General features: G+C 40.2%; 1 protein-coding gene across 1 annotated transcript in view; it reads right to left on the bottom strand.

The window, feature by feature from the left end:
* Positions 1–3,550: 3,550 nt before the first annotated feature.
* Positions 3,551–20,690, bottom strand: part of LOC101589856 (zona pellucida sperm-binding protein 3 receptor) — a 42,761-nt gene continuing 25,621 nt past the window's right edge. Inside the window, exons 8-10 of the mRNA XM_023701158.1 lie at positions 19,860–20,060; positions 4,341–4,516; positions 3,551–3,805 (exon numbers count right to left, since the gene is read on the bottom strand). Coding sequence (XP_023556926.1) covers positions 3,626–3,805; positions 4,341–4,516; positions 19,860–20,060 — 557 coding nt within the window. The 3' untranslated portion in view covers positions 3,551–3,625. The remainder of the gene's footprint in view (positions 3,806–4,340; positions 4,517–19,859; positions 20,061–20,690) is intronic.

Below are 20,690 nucleotides of genomic sequence, written 5' to 3'. Positions count from 1 at the left end.
AAAAAAAAAAGAGTTGTCAAATCTCTAAGAAGATGAGGTCCGAAGTTGAACACAAATAGGACAAAAGAATCAAAGTGAGAGGCTCCACCTTGGCTGATACCAAGGTTCATAATGAAGCTATCGAATTTGGGATGAGATAGCCAAACACCCTGATTATTAACAAGAGTCAGGTAACAAAATCTAAATATACGTGGTTAGTGGTTCGTGACAAAATGGCACTGTAGTGTAAAGACAGCAGGCACGGCCTTTTCAGTGAAAGATGCCAAATCAACTGTAAATTTGTACACACTCAAAAAATGAATCTTAGTTCTTGTCTCAGTTACTCTTCTCTCATTGCCAGGACCCAACACCCAAATGAGGGAAGGAAAGAAAGGTTTATTTAGCTCAGTTACTGGAGGTTTCATTTCATACTCAGCTGCTCCAAGGTAGAGTGGCACATGGCAGAGAGCAACCTTTCATGGTGGCAGCAAAGAGTAAGAGGACTAAGGGAGGGGCCACAGCTCAGGCAGGCAGCTAGCCTCTCTGCCCTCCTTACACTGTGCTGCAAAGTACCCACCCCAGGACAGGTGTGGAGCCCACACTACACAATAATCACAAACTCCAGAGGCCCCCAATGACTGCATGAGGCTTTGGGGGGACAACTAGATGCAAAACATAGCAGTCTTGTATTTCTTACCATAATAAATCCAGATGGAATCATACACCCAAATGTGAAAGTAAAATTGTAAATCTCCTAAAGAAAAACATTGAGCAAATGTATTTGTGACTTTGGGATCAGCAGTGATTTTTTTAAAGGGACCCAGAAACCCAAATGAATAAACAAACTCCACCCATCAAAAGGGAAGCACTGGCCAGCAAGACCGCTCAGCGGTCTAAAGTGCCTGCTGAGGCAAGCTCAGGCAAGCACAGGGACTACAGTTCAATCCCTAGTACCACATGCCTTGCCAGCCCCACCCCCAGAGCAGGTTGAACTGGCCACACAAAATAAATAAATAAAATAATTTTTAAAAAAGGAAGAACTTGAGGGCCAGACAAATAGCTCAGAAGATTAAAGTACCTGCAAGCAGGTGCAGGAGCCAGAGGTTCAATCCCCTGGCCTGCCGTGCTGGCCCCACCCCAAGGGTGTGCTGAGATGACAATTGAGACTGGGCATGGTGGCACAAGCCTATAATCCCAGCTCTTGGGAGGCTGTAAACAGGCAGATCACTACAAGTCCGATCTAGTAGTGAGACCCTGAGCATCCTGTAGACGCTTCCCTAAAAAAAAAAAAAAAAAAAAAGAGAGAAGCACTTGACATGTGCTACCACATTAAAATGAGAAACTTATGTTTGTATGAACACATGAAAGTCTTACTGAGATAGGAAGACTATGCACAGGAGAAGATATTTGTGATACACAGATATCCCAAAAATATTTTATCAAAAATATATTAAAAATTATTATAATTAAATTTGATATAGATAGACCCGCCACAAGAAAAATATGTAAAAGGTTTTGACTAGCACTTCACAAGAGAACACCTAAAGGGCTACTGAGCATCTGTATAATAGTCCAATCTCAAAATTGATAGGGAAGCTCAAACTAAAACCACAATTTGATAGGGCTTCACACACAACTCAGAAAAGCAAAAGCATAAATCGCAACAAATGATGCAGAGAATAATCACATTCTGCAAGTACATAGGAGTACACTTTCCTAGAGCCATTCTGGAAACTCAAAACACACATTTGCCCACCATCGGCTATTGACCTCATCCCTATTTTTTTATTTATTTATTTACTTTCATTTACATATTTGGTACAGGGTCTCACTACACAGATTGGACTCGTAGTGATCCTCCTGTTTTCAGCCTCCCCAGCACTGGGACTACAGGGGTGGATGACCACACCCAGACTCTGTTACTGGCTCAGCATGCCCCAGGGGTGGGCCAGTGTGGCATGTGGGACCAGGGATTGAACCCTGGTCCTTGAGCTGGCCAAAGCAGGAACTTAGTCCGCTGAGCTGTCTCGCCAACCTTTGATCTCATCCTTAGACATATACTGCACAAAGTATATATGTTCCACATAATTACATGTAAGAAGATGCAGAACTACTATTCATAATATCCAAGTAACTGAATATTAAAAAAAGAAATTACCAATAATAATAAACTGGGATGCATTCATGAATGTCAGAATACTAAATAAGTGAAAACGAATGATTCTTGGCCATTTACGACATCAATAAAACTCAAAAATTGAACGTTAAAAAGTCAGGAAGTAAAGGATGCATAGTGTATGGTTCTATTTCTATAAAAGAAACAATAGGCAGACCCCATCTGTACTACTAAAAAGAGAATGGAAATCCTCACGAGGTGTAGCAGGAGTTAGTGATCAGAAGGGGGCAGCAAAGGGCCTGTGGGATGTCAGTGATGATCTTTTTAAATTTTTATTTTTACTTTTTAAAGAGAATACAGAATAGCAATTTTTTTTTTCCCGAACTGGGGATTGAACTCAGGCACTTGCACTTGCCAAGCAAGTGCTTATTCTACTGAGCTATCTCCCCGGCCCTATCAAATTACGGAGGTCTTACTGCACGGTCCTGGCAGTCACTTTTTTTTTTTTTTTTTCAGAACTGGGAGTTGAACTCACACCCTTGTGCTTGCCAGGCAAGCACTTATTCTACTGCGCCATCTCCTCAGCCCCTTATATATATCTTAAAAAACTAGAAATGATACAGAATTTCACTAAACAAAAGAATATGAATTTGACAATCTTTGTTGTATGGCATAGTGTTGTCTTCAAGTTAGTTGTTCAGACTACCAGATATATGCATGCAAAATTGGAAAAAAAAGAAAAAAGAAAAAAGTTGTAAGAAATTAAGAAGCGACAAAAAGAAAAAAAAAAGACAAAAAGGCAAACAAACACAAAATAATAAGCACCAACTGTTCTTTTCCACAGACCAGCAGAAACCCACAGGACAACTGTCCAAGCCATCCTGCTCACATACACAGATACGTCTCTTTCCCCCCTCCCCCTCTCCTGTCCTCATCTCAGTAATTCCTTCCTTTTGAACAGGTTCGTTCCCTTTTCACAGTGTCTATTGCACTTCAGATTTTAGTCTTTCAGGTCTTTCCACTAAGGAGACAATACAATGTTTGCATATAAGGGTGGTATTCTTGTTCTCACTTTGGTTTTTATTGGGTCCTTTCCTGTCAGCTGGGGGTGGGCAGGTTTTGGACATGGGAGATACGTAATAAAGGCATTGAGGTACAAATAAAGGTATGAATTCAGTTTACATTTTCTGGCTTTTATTTGTTTCCTAGGTAGACAAAAAAAAAAAAGGAAAGGAAAGCTAATTTCAAATATGGTAAGCAGTGGGTTTGGGTTATAGGTACAATTTTTAAGTGACACATTGGCCAGGACAACAACATGGCAAGTGATATTTGATAAATGACCATTTATTTAACCAGCACAATGAGTAAGTAGACCCTTGAGCCACAAAGTACATCATAAGTAATTACACATTTTCATAACAATAATCATATGGATTTTTTCCAAACCCAGACACTTCCTGAGTAATGGTGCTTTAGGACAAATGGAGTTGGACATGGGGATTCTGCATGTTAATTTAAAGACAAAAGTGACTATTTTATTTCTTTTTCAGAAAATCTCTCCCGGGTCTTCATGTACTTCCCTTTTTCCAATGTTTCAATCTCTAGAGATAGCTTGTATATCTCCAGGGCCATTTTCACATCAGCTGGGCTGGGAAGGCATTCCATGAGCTTTTGGCCTGCAGTCACTTGTTTGCAGTCTGCAGGGACCTCCTAAAAGTGATTCAAAGCAGAGAGCAAAGGGTTTGGTGCATCTGCAGAGGAATCATCCCAAAAGCAAGACAGCAGCTGTGTGGACAGACAGAGGAAGAGGAGGCGGGGGAGACCCTGCCTCGCAGAGGAGACCCTGCCTCCCGGCGGGCGTTCTCCCAAAGGCCGGCCCATTCTGCTCCTGAGAGCAGAAGCCAGAGCTGCACAGGCCCAGACCCTGCATGAGGACAGCTGAAGGACAGCCCTGGGGACTGACAGAGTGGGGCAAAGTAACAAAATGTAGACCTGGGGAATCAGGGAATGTGGGTCTCGGGGACCCTAAGTCTAGAGTTTGTTTGGGGTCTTGCAGTACAATAAAAGCAATCGCCTCTTCTAACTCACTGCTGTGCTTCCCAGTTGGAAGTAATGATTTTGATGAATTACTTAGGTCTTGTGACAAAAGTCAGAAGTCACTATTCTGAGCTGGGACAGAGCTTTGGAGAAGACCACTGTTTTTAGGGGTTGACAATACAGAATTGCCCTCATGTGTGCCACTTACCCACTCACACTTGGGCACCTCTGGGTGCCAGGTTTTATTCTCTGAGCAAATGATACTTTGGGGACCAACCCGCTCATAGCCAGAGTCACACTTGATGGTGACATTTTCCATCTCAGTATAGCGATCCTTCTCCACAGACAGCTTTCCATTTGGTATCTCTGGCCTCAGACACACAGCTATGATGGAAACATATTTGAAATTTTCAATTTTTTTTTTGTAAAAAACAAAACATGCAGCAAAACAGCATTGGATAATGACAATGATGGGAAATTTTGTTCATACTTAAACTTAGATCATGCAAGTTGTCATCTTTGTCATATTAATGATAATTCTAATGGCCATAATTAACATATGCTGAGTGACTACTATATGTGTGCCTGCATGTTACGCTTTTCATCTGGCTCATCTCAATCCTTGTTAAAATGTAACCAAAAAGGTTAGCATTCCCCCAGTTTCATATCATGTTTAAAGGATGGACCTGTGTTCCCAACTGCTGCTCCCAGATCCTTATTTATGTGTGACCCTACGTCTGTACTTTTCCTTGCCTCGGCTCAATGGCCGCAGTGGTGTTTATTAGCTAAGTGGTGAAGGTATCACATGTAGTGGAGAACCAGAACCTTTCCTGACCTTGTTTCTCTTTTAGGATACCAACCAGAAGCATCAGCATGTCATCAGGAGTGAAATGGAAGGTCACAGAAAAATGGTGAGTGCCATGTGACTTTAGTGGAGACTTTTAACACATACTTGGGAATAGATATTTGAGGTTCTTATTTCTGGAATAGTTCAGGTGAACTTAAGACTCTCATGAAAACTTTACCAGAGGCACAAAAACATTCTCAGCTAAAAGAGATTTTTCTCTACACTTTCTTGGAAAATACACAACAATATAGTAGTGATCACTGTCCCAAGATATGGGACTAATGGATGCTTCTAGGACTTTGGAGTAGAAATTAAATTTCATTTTTAATGAATTCATCAATGGATTTTTAAAGTTTACCATTCATGGTTTAAATATCCCAAATAAATAAATAAAAAGGCAAAATTCAGGTAATCTTTATCTATAGGAAACATTGCTCTCAACATTTTTTTTTAACCTCATCTTCACTGAACCATGATGGTGCCGAAGTTTCCCTTTCTTTATCTTACACTGAGAAGGCTAAGGTAGCCAGCAAAAAGACTTGCAGGAGATAGAGGAAATTCAACTGAAATGCCCTTCAACACATTTGAATGTATCCTCAGGATATGGAGGTGTCTTAGTCCAGTTTCTGTTGCTATATGGAATAAAACAGACTGGGTCATACATAAAGAAAGTAGCTTATTTAACCCATCTATCTTGAGGCTCTAAAGTCCATAAGAATGGAGCCTGACTGGTACATGGCTTCCTGCTGCAGCATAATACGGTAGAAGGTGAATGGACGAGAGAGGAATGGCAAGCAAGCAGGGCTCACTGAGCCCACTTGTAACCACTGGCTCTCATGATGAATAAGGCACCCCCTGAGGGGGAATCGATCCACTTGTGAGTTCTCTGCCATCATATCTCAATCACCTTTTCAATACTGTGTCATAGCCTTTATACTGGGGACTTGCCACCCAAGAGCTTTGGGACAGCTATACATTTAAATCCATAGCATTCTGCCCCGGCCTTCAAAATCCATTTTTCTCACAATACAAGTCACATTTATTGCATCCTAATAGCCCTAAAGTATTAACTTGTTCCAACTTAAAAATCCAAAGAATGTGGCATCCTGTAGCAAATTCCATCTGTGAGTCCATAAAGTAAAAATAAGTTAATTATTTCAATTACAACGATAAGATCGACCTAGTTACTCTCATTTCAAAGGGAACGTGAGTATAAGAAAAGGCAAAACATATTCCAGGTAAGTCTATAAGTGCCAGATCCAGTTCCATAACTACCAACTGAGGTAGAGCCTTTCCTGACTGAGGAATCTCTGTGACATCCACACCTGAGTGACAGTTCCTTGCTGTGGACTCAAGGTGCTTTGCCACACACTTTGCAATCTAAAGGATATGATGTGCACAAAGCCCTTGCACACTCCACATGGGCAGTATGAGCAACACATGGAGAACCTCAAGGTTCATGACCTGCCCCTTGCAGAGCAGTGGCCTGAGGGTAATCTGGAACCATGTGAGCATGGGTAGGTAGCTAAGGAGCGCTGCACTGGAATATGGACAGCAGAGATCCACGGTGTCTCAGGACAGGACAGCAGTGGTGGGGACCAGAAGACCACTCCCCAAAACACTCTGCCCTGCTAAAGCTGTGAGCCTGTGATGGGAGGTGAAGTCTTGGATGTTTCCCCAGAATGCCTCTGAGGTCCATTGTCTCGATATCCCGTCTATCCAAACGGATGTCCTTAGCAAATGGTCCATTCGGCCACACCTTTGGTTCTCTCTCCTGAAAATGATCTGTCATTCTCTACACATCACCATGCTAAAATGTTTCCAAATCTTTCTGGTCCACTTCCTTTTTAATTATAGAATGTCTTTAAATCATCCCCTTGTGCCTGCTCTCTGTAGTTAAAACATTTAGGAGCCTGAATACTTATCCATTTAGTTACTCTTCTGCCAGATATGGTAGCTCATCACACTTAAATTCCACCTTCCATAAAGCCCTCACTCACAGGAAAATTTCTGCCAAGCTCTTGGCAACTTTATAATAAAGTACAGCTTTTATCCAAGTTTCCACCCCAATACTTTGTTCTTTATTTCCATCTGGACCTGGTCAGAATGACTCTTGCTGTTCACATTTCTCACATTTTCATCATCACCACTTAGGTAACTTCTACAGAATTCTAGATTCTCATCAATCTTAGCATTTCTCCCGGGACCCCACCAGAAGCACCCTCTGCGGTCAGTTCCAAGTATACCTCCATATTTTCAGGTATTTGCCATAGCAACAACCCCATTTCCCAGTAGCAATTTTCTGTCTTTCTTTCTGTTGCTATAACTGAATACCACATGCTGGGAAAATTGGTTTTAAATAAAAGTTACTTAGATATGGTTCTGGGAGTTGAGAAGTCCAGAAGCATGACACCAGGATGTGACACGTACCTTTGTGCCTCATTATAACATGACAGTAGGCAAAAGAATGACAATAAGCCAGCAAGAGGAAACAGAACACACTGAATTAGTTTTATAGCTCACTTGCCTGATAACTCATCCACTGCTGTGATGATGGCATTAATCCCTTCATGACTCCTCCATCTGTCAGACCCACTCACCTGCTCTACAGTTCCACCCTTCGCTACTTCATACTGTTGCACTGAGGATTAAGTCTCCAACCCATGAGTCTCTTGGGGACACATTTAAACTATAGCAAGAAATATGAAAACAATTTCTTGTGGTGTCCATGGGTAACTCTGGGAGGTAAACTACCAACTTGAATGGTGAAACAGAAAAAAGGCACATGAGTTCATACTTTCAAATTAACAAAACACCCCCAAAACTGGTTATTTTTAGAAGACACAAATTATTTCCCCATTGGAAACTTGACAGAACTCAAAAACAGTTACTGTTGTCATGTGAAAGACCTGAAGAAATGCTTAGCGTGATGGAAAGCAACTTGAGCTAAAGGAATTCTCCCATCTTACAAAATTTTTTTCTTTGTATTTAAAAAATGTGATGACTGAAATTTTTCATCAATTGGGGAAATTAGAAGTTTTGGTATAAAAGAGTAAATTCAGAATACACAGTTACATTATATTAAAAGTATTCCCAATAAACATCAAGCTAAGTACAGGAAATATTCACCTGTCTCCCTAATTTTCCACAAACGCAGCACTGTAAAGGCATAATTACTGCACATTAGAGCTTAAACAATGACTTCAGTGTTGAAACAACCATGAAATGATGGAGCAGTTACACTGGAAGAGCATGATCTCAAGTTTCTCAAGCTCATATATGGAACTTGCAAGGAATTAAGAGACTGAGAATGTCAGAGGAGGTTCTTTGTTTAAGGAGTATTGCCTCTAAAGGCTGAGACTATGTGAAAGAATATCGAATGCTATATTTATAAAGATAAAAGAACAAACACATTTAACAATCTTTGGACATTTGCGCAAAAACACCCTTGTTGAACTTTTTCTTAGCTCTATCTTACCAAACTAGCCAGCTCCTCTTTCTCAAGATACATACTGTACATTTATACATCTCTATATTTTATCTCTGGGATTGTACTGCTAATATCATATGCTTTTACCTTCTATGAAGTCTCATTTTCTCTGTGAAGCCTTTTTGACTACTCTACTACTCATTGGCCCAGTGAGTGTGTGTGAGAGCTTCCAGCTACCCTGTGCCTGTGGGACCTACTGGTCCCAGCTCAGGCGCAGCATGGGTGAGACCCTCTTCCACCCCCTTGGGACGCCCCCACCACCACTCTGCAGCACCTCCCCCACCCTGCCCACTGAGTAGGAATTTCTACTGCATTCCAGGAACCCCCAGACCCAGTCCTAGACCGGGCCCGGTGAGTGTGTGGGACAGCTGCCTCTCCCCACTACTCCACCTTCTCCCCTCTAGGCTCAGCTTAGGCCTGGCATACAGGCCTGGGGTAAAACCCTGTAGCTGCAATCCCTGCAGAGAGTGTAGAGGACAGAACCACCCAGCTAGTGCAGGAGCAGAACATCTTGCCAGAGGGGCCCAACAGGTACACCCCCAAGGGTAGCAGCAGGAAGGAGCTGAGCACACATCCAGACCCAAGCCAGGTATAGCTGAATAAATCTAATACTCATTGGCTATTTCTCCCTTTTATAACTCTTGGTAGCAGCAGTTTACCTGGAATTATTTATTGAGTTGTTGTCATCTATTTATTTTTCTTGCAGAGTCCTGCTCAAACCTCACAACAACAAGAAAGTAGGTAGTATCATCATGTGTACTTTGTGGATAATGGAAGAAGGCAGACGTGAAGTACATTGAATCATGTGACACCTCTATTAAAAGTCAAGGTTGGGATTCACTTCTGACCAGGTCAGTGTGTACTTTTAGAACTCCATTCTGTTCTCTAGCAGTTGGTTAGCTCCCCTATACTGTGGAAAACAGCCTTTTCTCTACACTTTGACCTCAAGGATCATGACTTCTTACATTTTTATGTCCCTAATGACCAGTTTCTTGTTTTAAACATTGACAGAAAAGACGACATCTTTCTCTGCAAGACTAGAGCTCATGCATGACCTTTTATAAAATTCCTTTCCAATGCTTCATTAGACAAGAATTTATTTTTAATATTTATTTATTTATTATCTTGTGCAGCAAATAACCACTAGGAAAAATGTATGCAATGTGTTAATTATTGAAACTGTGCTACCAATTTGGTTTAAAACTGTCTCATTGCTATTTGTTTCTCAATAAAACAATGGGGAAAATATTTATTAATTAATTTATTTATTTATTTTGTATTTTAGGGAAGGATTTACAGGGTCTTCAGGGTCTCACTACTAGATTGGACTTGTAGTGATCAGCCTGTTTACGGCCTCCCAAGAGCTGGGATTACAGGCACACACCACCATGCCCAGTCTCAATTGCTGTCTTCGTGTGCCCTGGGGTGGGGCCGGCACAGCAGACCCCAGGGATCAAAGCCCTGGCCCCTACACCTGCTTGCAGGAGCTTCAATCTGCTGAGCTATTTGGCTGGCCCTAGACAATAATTTAAATTTAATTTTTATTAACAGAAAAATCACACATGATTTTTTTGTGTTTATGCTATGACTTGAATTAGGTTTCAGAGAAAAATTAACTAGATGAATGGTTGAACCACACTAACGTTTTTATGGGTAAAGTGTCAAGAAACAAGTGTATGTAGAGAGTGAATTCTACAGAAGAGAGATTGTAGAAACCTTACTGGAAAGAGGATTCTGGGAAATGACAGAGCAATAAACAGCAGCCAATCAGGCTCTCTGAGATCAGAGTCCACACGCTGAGATAGAACAACTTAGGAGGAAAAAGCGGATTCCTGGAACACGAGAAGGATCTGAGGCAAGAATTGGAGTCCACAGGGAAAGTGAAGAGACAGGCCTAAACATAGAAAAAGGAGGCTGCACACTGCACTTTCTCCCTGTCTCCTGACTCCTTAAAGGCACAGTGAGGTTGGGTGACTCACATCACCTCTATGGAGAAACTCGCCAGTGGAATGGGGCAGTGGAACTCACAACAGGGATGATGCGTGACTCCCAGCAGTGTCTGCTTGGCCAAATGTCATTTTAGGGAGAGCACAACTGAACCTGGGGTTTGGAGCACTGTGGGTGGCTTTCTCTCAGGGCTCCAAGTGACTGGGTGAAGCACAATTTGGGAGATACTCAAAGTCAGCAGGGCAACCAAGGTCAGGCTGTCAAGAGACATGCAGCATGTTGTAGGCTGAACAACTCAGGCCCCAACACCACAACCAGTGGCCAGGATCAGCTTGAACTTCTGTGGCATTGAAAGCACCAGAAATGGCATCCCACCCTATTCCTACTTCAACCAAAACTTGTACCTATTGTTTTTTGGGTTTTTTGCGGTACCAGGGATTGAACTCAGGACCCTGTGCTTGCCAGGCAAGCGCTTATTCTACCGAGCTGTCTCCCTGGCCCTGTACCTATTGTTAAAAGTGGTAAATTCAGTTACCAGTTTGACACTTTCTATACTTTGCTTGATGATGTTACTGATTGTACTACATTAGCCAAGGTGACATAGTTGTGGTGACCAGTTGTTCTTTCTTTTTACAGAAAGAATGAGATTGTCAGGGTGTCATTGTTGGGGTTCAGCAATGGGAACAATACAATACAGAATACTTAATTACAAGATTATCTTTTAATGAATCACCCAAAGAGTCAGATACAAAGAGTGTAGGAAATCTGTCCAAACTAAAGACCTAAGGATCTAGCTGAGGGCCTGAATCCCAAAGTAATGTCCTGCACCAATCCAGCTGAAGACCTAGAGCTTAAAACAATGCCTCCCACTAGTCCAGCTGGAGGCCTAGAGCCCATGACAATGTCTCATGCAGGCCCACTTCACAGATCTGTGCTGGGAAGGCCCAAAGGTCAGTGGCAGATGCCACAAATCTGTGCCAGTGGGATGAAGAATCTATGCTGGTAAGCTGAGGGATCTGAACTAGAGCCAGGAAGTGATGCTCAAAGAACCACAGCTCCTCACAAAAGTACCACAACCATCCTTAACAATAGTGAGGTCTCAAGCTCCTCCAACAATGAGGACAGCTGAGTACTCATCAGGAAAGCCAATGTGACAAGCTTCTCCAGGAGACTGAGATGTGTACATCTTCTCCTCTGGAGCCAGGAAGCAAATCTCTAACTGAAGACCACAGCTCCTCCTCAAAGTGAAATGTAGACATCCTCAGTGACAACAAGATCCTGAACTCCTTCAATGATGAGAACAGCTGAGTTCATCAGGAAAGCCAGCATGACAAACTCCTGCAAGAGAACCAATAGCTCCCTGCAGCCTCTCCAACAGCTTCCAACAACTTCCTAACAGCTTCTCCTCCTCCTCTTCTTCCTCTTCCTCTTCTTCTTCCTCTTTTTCTTCCTCCTCCTTCTCCTCTTCCTCCTTCTCCTCTTCCTCCTCTTTCTCCTCCTCCTCCTCCTTCTTCTTCTCCTCCTCTTCCTCCTCCTCCTCCTCTTCCTCCTCCTCCTCCTCTTCCTCCTTCTCCTCCACATCCTCCTGTTCTTTTTCTTATGCTGCTGACAACAATCCTCAGGTAGGTCTCTCCACTTAGAAGCATGCTGGTTCTATTCAGCTGGGTTTTACAAGTTGAACACCAGTTGTCAACTTGGGGACCATAAAAAAATACCATCACCCAATACCAAAGAACTAAGTGCTAGGCCAAATAAGCAGGAACTTCTCATACCTAATAAATTGAAGACATGGTTTCTGGGGACAGACTTAAAAGCCAAAAGCTATTTATACCTAGAAAACATCTCTGCAATGTAGTCATTTTTAAGGAAATCTTGATACTAGTAATAAAGCTACTTACCACAAGCAATTTACAAGCTTATGGCAGAAATAAAATTCTAAAAATACAAAATGAGACCTCCAGCTTGTCCAAGGTAAATTCAGGGGGAATGGAGGTGGAAGAAGTCAAAAGCCACCTAGTTTAACTCCCTGGAATGATGGCAGTGAAAGTAACAAAGCAGATGAATGAGGCTCTAGGAAAAAGCTAGAAATAATTTTACAGATAATTAAACAGATGATAAACATAATGGACATAGGTAGTAAATCTAGAGTATATACAAACAAAAAATAGGAGAGCCTCGGAAAGTGATAGAAAATGAAAACATGAATACCCAACATGATTCCATGAAACAGAGTCAAATAGATATCATGGAGATTAAGAATTCTATTGAAAGTTTGCACAACAGAATCAACCAATGTGAAAATAGAATATCAAACCTAGATAGCAGGTTTTCAGTTAATGATCATCACATGAAAGACATCTTAAAATTAGCAAGGGGGCAGAAAAAATCCAGCCAAATGCTGCCAGGTGATGCATAGAAACATAACGTAAGTTTTATTGGAATCAATGAAAAAAATTAGAAGACAGCACAGCAAAGTCGATAAATAAACTTGTTCACAAAACTAATTGCCAAAAACTTCCCAAGCATAGGGAAAGAATTTGACATACAGAGAAGTGGGGCATATAGAACTCCAATTATTCATGATCAGAAAAACTACATTAAGGCATATATTAGTCAAGATTCCAACACAAGAACAGAATATTAAAAGCTGTTAAAGAAAAGAAACAAATGACCTATAAAAGAAGCTCATCAGAACCACAGCAGATTTCTCAACACAAACACCATGGTCAAAGGAAGTTTAGAGTAAAGTATTTCAATCCCTAAAACAAAACAACCTCTAACCCAAATTGATGTATCCTACAAAGTTATCTTTCAAAATTGATGGAGAAATAAGATACTTCCATGATAAACAACATTTGAAGTCAAACCAAACCAGCACTCCAAAAAAGTTCTGAAGGATATTCTAAAAAGAGATAATGAAGACAACAACTCCATGAACTCCAACAGAATGAATCCAGGCAAGGCAAGTGATTAAACATAGGGAAAGAAAGTGAACTGCCAAAAGGAAAATAATTGCAAAAATAAGCCAATACATATCAGTTATAACCATCAATGTAAATGGCTTCAATTCACCAATCAAGAGAAACAGATTGGCAGAATGGATCAAGAAAACAAGATTGTGCCTAGCAAGCACAAGTGCCTGAGTTCAATCCCCAGTTCCAAAAAAAAAAGAAAGAAAAAAAAGAAAGAAAGAAAGAAAAAGAGAAAGAAAGAAAAAGAAAATAACATTAAAAATGTGAGACATAGAAGAAATACATTTAATAAAAAAGAAATTCATAGACTAAAAGTAAAAGGATGAGAAACAGTACTCCACGCAACCCATAGAAAAGCAGAGGTAGCTATTCTATTTGCCTGAAATCTACAGATTTCACATTTCAAATCAAGGCTGATAAAGAGAAACACACATGGTCAATGCATGCTTGTTAAGAGCACAATCAGAGAGGAAGAGATTACAATCATAAATATATGTATGTACTAAATACCAGTGCACTCAACCATAGAAAACAAAGGACTAGGCAATGGGGACATAATAGAAAAAGAAAAGAAAACAAAATACTAATATAATTGAATGGGAGACTTTAGTACCCTACTGTCACAAATAGACAGATTATACCAAAAAATAAACCAAAAAAATCAGAATTGAACCAAACTTTTGAGCAAATTGACTTAGTATATGTCCACAGAATGTTCTATACCCACAATATAGAATACACGCTGTACTTAGCTACCCTTGGACATTCTCCAAAGTAGACACCATACTGGGTCATAGAACATGCTTAAGTAACTAGAAAGGAGTTGAAATTATCTCAAGCATATTATCAAACCATAGTTCTGGGGCCAGGGAGATGGCTCAGTAGAATAAGCACTTGCCTGGCAAGCAAAAGGGCCTGAGTTCAACCCCCAGTTCCACCAAAAATAAAACAAAAAAATCATAGTTCTATGAAATTGGAAATCAATGACAAAAGAAACTACAAAAACCTAGAAATTAAGTAGCAACCTCCTAAACAACTAATGGGCCACAGAAGAATTTAAAGAAGAAATTAGACAGTTTCTATAATTAAATAATAATGCCAGTACAACATTCCAAAACTCATGGGACACAGTGAAAGCAGTCCTATGAGGAAAATTTATAGGAATGAATTCCCATATCAAAAAAAGAGTGAGTTCACATAAACAAACTAATATTGAACAAAAAGCTTCTAGCAAGAAAAGCAAGTTAAACACAAAGCTTGTACAATGGAAGAAATTATAAAGATTAGAGAAAAACCTTAATGTAACTGAGACTAAGAAAACAATACAAAAGAATCAATAAATCATATATTTGGTTATTTGAAAAATTAAATAAAATAGATAAATACTTAGCCAATATCAAAAAAGGAAAGAAAAAGACACAAATATCTGCAATTATGAATGAAAAGGGTGAAATCTTGAAAAATTTCAGGTTTTCAATATATACTACAAAAACCTATGTTCTAATGAGATGTAACATGGAGAAGAAATGGACAGATTCCTAGATCTGTATGAATTACTAAAGCTGAATCAAGAAGATGTAAAAGTTCTTTTTAATTTTTTAAAAATCTTTTTATTTATTTATTTGTTTGTTTGTTTGCTACAGGGTCTCCTTATGCAGCTCAGACTTGTAGTGATCCTCTGTCAGCCTCCTCAGTGCTGGGATTACAGGCATGTGCCACCACACCCAGTTTCAGTGACCTGCGTGATGTGCCCAGAGTTCCAGGACCAGCACAACATGCGCTATCAGGGATCAAACGCAGATCTTTGAACTTGCCAAGCAGGTGCTTAGACCACTGAGCTATCTCTCCAGCCCAAAAAGGCATAAAAATTCTTAATAACCTAATATCAGTTAATGAAATTGAAAACATAATTAAAAACCTACCAACAAGGAAAAGCCCAGGTCCTGACAGAATCATTGCTAAATTTTATAAGAAATTTAGAGAAAGGGACAGCCAAATAGCTCAGTAGATTAAAGCACCTGCAAGCAGGCACAGTGGCCAGGGGTTCAATCCCTGGGTCTGCCGTGCTGGTCCCACCCCCAGGGCACACTGAGACAGCAATTGAGACTGGGCGTGGTGGCACATGCCTGTAATCCCAGCTCTTGGGAGTGTGTAAACAGGAGAATCACTATGAGTTCAATCTAGTAGCGAGACCCTGAACATCCTTATAGACCCTTCCCTAAAATACAAAAAAAAAAAAAAAAAAAGAAAGAAAAAAGAAAAGAAAAGAAAAGAAATTTAGAGAAGAACTAATGCCATTACTCCTCAGACTAATGAAATTTAAAGAAAAGCAATACTTCTAAACTCATTCCTGGAAGCAAGCAATGCCCTAATACAAAAAACCAGAAAGGGATTCAACCAAGGGGGGGAGGGGAGAGAGAGAGAGAGAGAGAGAGAGAGAGAGAGAGAGAGAGAGAGAGAATGAATTACAGGCCAGTCTCCTTAATGAATATAGATGCAAAGAACCCCAATATATTATTGGCAAAAAGAATGCAGTAAATCATCAATAAGGCTATACTCCATGAGCAGATAAGATTCATCCCAGGCACGCAGGGATGGTTCAAACATATGCCAATCAATAAATTTATTGAACCATATAAACCCAAGTCAAGCAGAAAAACTGGATGATCATATCAATAGACACAGAATAAACATTAGACCAACTCCATCACACATTCATGTTAAAAAAAATACCCTACAGAATACTGGAGTAGGTGGTCTTTATCTCAATCTGATAAAAGCACTCTATGACAAACCAACAGCCAACATCATACTAAATGGCCAAAGATGGACAGCTTTCACTGTAAAATCAGGAATAAGACAAGGATGTCCCCTGTCACCACTCCCTTTCAATATAGTTCTGGAAACATTAGCCAAAGCAATTATACATGAGGTAAAAAATGAATAATAATAGGACAGAGGGGCCAGGGAGATGGCTCAGTAGAATAAGCGCTTGCCTGGCAAGCACAGGGGCCTGAGTTCAAGCCCCAGTTCTGCAAAAATAAATAGATGATAGATAGATAGATAGATAGATAGATAGATAGATAGATAGATAGATAGGAAATTAAATTATCATTATTTGCAGATGATATGATACTCTACATAGAAGACCCCCAAAACTCCACCCAATGACATCTAGATTTAATAACTAAATGTAGTACCATAGCTGCATACAAAGTCAACACTCAAAAACCAGTAGCATGCCTGTACAGATACAACAAACTCACTGAGTTAGAAATTCAGAAAACAACACCTTTCACAATAGTGTCAGAAAAAAAAGAAAAGAAATCGTTAGGAGTCAATCCACCATAGGATGTAAAAGACTACCATGAAAACTATGGTATTTGAAAAGAGAGGTCAAAGAGGATAAAAAGCATCATACCAGAGTGACATGTGCACACCCCTGTCTATAGCAGCACAAGAAGTCCATCAATGGGTGAATGGTTGAACACAATGCAGCTTTTAAACATTTTTTTTGTACAGGGATGAAAATGCAGTTTTTATGTACAATGGAGCACTACTCTACCATAAAGAAGAATAAACTGGAGACATTTCTACTTGAGACCATACTGTTAAGTGAAATAAATCAGACACATATTTTTAAATATTGTACTGTTTCTCTTCTGTGAAAAACTAAAAATATAAATAAGGGCAAAAATGTTTCATAGATACTGGGAAAAGGGAAGAAAACATTCAGATAGAAAGGGAATGAGGGAGGAAGCAGAAGGGAAGGAAAAGAAAAGACTAAAAAGAACAGAAGGAGAAAAACGGAAACAAAGGAAAGAAGATTTGAAAGACAGGGAGTGGGACGGGATGAAAGAATCAAGATACATCATGTGCAGGTACAAATTTCCTATGATTAATGGGATCATAATGTATAGTAAAAGAGTACCAATAAAATTAATTTATATGTAAAGAAGTACTACAGATATTTAAATTACCCCAGGCCTGGGGACATAGCTCATTAGTAAAGTACTTGCCTAGCATGTCCTAGGCTCAATATCTAGCATCAACTAAATAAGTAAATACATTAAAAATAAACTTTTTCTTATATGAATGCTGATTTCACTGTATTATGACCACTCATGTTGTCACTAAATAACTCATTAATGGAAATATAAAGAACATCAATAAAAACATTATTGGGTAGGATAGTAAGTAAACTTTTGGACAGAAGGACTGATAAATGAAAAATGTTTCATATGGGGTAAGAGAATGAGCAAAAGTCTAAGGCTCCTAAAGCTGTTAGCTGAGAATATGTGTTAATGGAAATACAACTGTGTTCTAATGGTGTTTGTAAATAGGATCACAAGTCCGCATCTTGTACAGCAATTAACCACTAAGAAGAATATATGCAGTGTATTATTTGTTGAAACTGTACTTCCGATTTGATTTGAAACTGTCTCATTGCTATCTGTTTATCAATAAAATTTTGAAAAAAAATAAATAAATGTACAAAAATAAAAATAAAATAAAAATAAAAGTAAGGCATGCTCAGAAAAAAAAAGGAAATACAACTGTGGGATCCATTATCCTACCATTTATTACCAGAAAGCAGACTGACTGCTTGACAGATCACTGGGATACATATGGTAGAGATTCAGCCCAGCCCATCAGTTCACCAGTAAAACCCAGCACATGAAGACCCCAACCCTCAGGAAGAAATGAGTTCATTGACAGAATCCATTGCATCTGTGCACCTAATTGGTAGAAAACATGAAACCCAACACCAAAGATATAAGTATGATTGATGTTCTTCACAACCGTGGTGAACCCCTTCTATAATGTACTCTTCCTAGTGGCAAAACAACTCCCACAGTGGACACTGAAGACTTCCACCGACCTTGCAGCTATGACTTTCACCTGATTGTACTGGGCTCCCTATGCTGTTGCCATGCCTTTAGTATGGAAAATGATACCATACTGATAGGGCAGTAAACGATGGTCTGAAGAGCTAGGGTATCTAGCATGTAACTGGGCCAGGAAAGAATAATCTAGAACCCAAGATGTTTACTAGGGCACTTAATGCTTCCATACCTGAAAGTAGCATTGAATTGGCCATTACAAGACACCATGCAATCTCATTCATCAGAGATAAAAGAAGGGTTAGCACTTCTAGTAAGAAATCTAAGTCTACTCAGGCACTAACTGAAAATGAGAAAAACCTAGAAGGGGTAGCAGTGATGGAAGAGTAGTAAAATCAATTGTATCTCCAAGACCAGGGGGAACTTACTCCACTAACCCTCCTTATAATGGTCTTCATAAGATTGCAGTCAGACTTTCAAGTAACAGAGAGGTAGTTTAGTGCACTTAATAGGGGGCATGAGCAGGTCCAAGTGCTGCAAAAGATATATGTGGATGTTTTTGCACCCACATCACAGTCAGTCGGACCACTTCTGATTACAGTTTCAGGTGGAGAGGACACTTTCCCACAAGCTTTACAGAAAGCATTCACCAGGAATCTCTCACTTTATCTGCATCAGATCTTTCTCTAAAACAAAAGGAGCAGGATTAGAGTTAACAGTTGCTTTCTTTCAGAACAACCTTAGGTCAGTGGGGACAGATCAGCAAAAGTGTCCCAATCTCTCATGTTTCAGAAGGATAATTTAAAAAGACATTTCATAGACTTCTCAGTAGCCACAAAGAATAAAGTCCATGGTGTTTATGAAAGTCAGCCTCTTCTTTCCCTCTTTGCTACTCTCTCTCTCAAGTCTCACTCCTACCTCCTGGGATGACCACCAAGATTACCAACTGGCACCTAAGTCATTTTCTTAAGCTCTTCTTTTATACTAACCTGAAGCATGGTGTTCAATAATCTCTTTTCTGTTGATACAAAGAAGCACTCCTGAAGATCACAGTGTTGATATTTCAGTGTCTTACCCTGATCAGAGCCAGGTATTTATGCACTCAGTGTTTATTTCTTTGAAGTCCATCATATATAAACAGAGAGGTAGTTCAGTAGGTTGGAGTCAGAGCAAGGAAAGGAAAGGCTGACATCAACCACTTGACTCCAAGCCTCCCTCTTCCTAACTAGGCCACTATTTCAGTCTGACAGCATTCATTTTATCATAGTTACCTAAATCACTCTTTCTCCGTTGACATAAATATAGAGGTTTGTGGGACTGTTCTCCTCTTTACTAAAACATTTCCCCCAAATAGTTGCAGAAAATACAGGACAAATGAGAAATGAGACTTTTGAAGGACTTCATCTACTTTACTGTTTTCTCTGACAAGAAGTCTTGCCAGATTCAACCCCAATACAGCTGGTTCTACAGCTGTCTGTACCATGTGAGCACTGTGTGTCTGTGACCTTGTTTACAAAGCACACAGTCGGAAAACACCCTGAACTCACCTGATATAAGAAGTGCATTCTTTTGCAGAACCAGAAGGGCTCATTTGGGAAATAACGGCAAGTCCTCTCAGCATTCTTACCTGACTCACACACTGGCATCTTTGGATTCCATGTGCCATCTGCTTGGCACTGACTCCTGCCATCAGTAGAAGCAGGATAGTAGCCTTCATCGCACATGTAGAGAACATAATCTTCATAGGCATAGACACATATGCCAGTAAAGTCTCTCCTTTCACTTATGATTCTCATTTTCTCCACATTTGGTGTTGGGCAACACACCCCTGATGGATAAAGAGCAATGCTTGGGATTAATGGAATCATCAAAGAAACACACCTTTGTTGAAGCCCTTACTCCATCTTATGAAAGATGTTAGTAATCAAACTGTAGACGCAGAGAGTGACTGAAGCAGAGAGGGAGTGGGGTGATGCTCAGTAGGTATAGAGCATCTGTTGTGCTATTGCAAATGCTAAATTACATAGAAATTATTAGGCAGTCAGAGAGGGATCGAGCTTTCCAGGGAACCCATGCAAAAGATGAGACACCAAGACTGGCTGGAGGGAAATCTGAAGAGCCACATGTCACGATGGAGAAGCAACAGCCAGGCTGGCAGGCCTCTCTAGTGCTAAACAATGGTCTTCAATTATGCTGTATTAGCACCACCTGGTCCAGTGGGCCCAGCTAGGCATCAGATGTACAGGTAGTAGGTGACTAGAATACCTGGGTCCATATTCTTATCCCTTTCCAAGAATGCCTTTGTTCTTTATATGTTAGAAGTTATATGGCTGGGTGTGGTGGTGCACATCTATAATCCCTGCACTTGGAAGGCTGAGGCAGGAGGATGACTGTGAGTTCAAGGCCAGTATGTGATACACAAGCAAGTTCAAGGTCAGCCTACACTGCATGAGACCCT

The sequence above is a fragment of the Octodon degus genome, unplaced genomic scaffold, assembly GCF_000260255.1.
Source record: "Octodon degus isolate 3935 unplaced genomic scaffold, OctDeg1.0 scaffold00131, whole genome shotgun sequence".
NCBI lineage: Eukaryota > Metazoa > Chordata > Mammalia > Rodentia > Octodontidae > Octodon > Octodon degus.
Note: the sequence above shows the minus strand (reverse complement) of the source record. Positions and strands in the feature narration are given on the sequence as shown.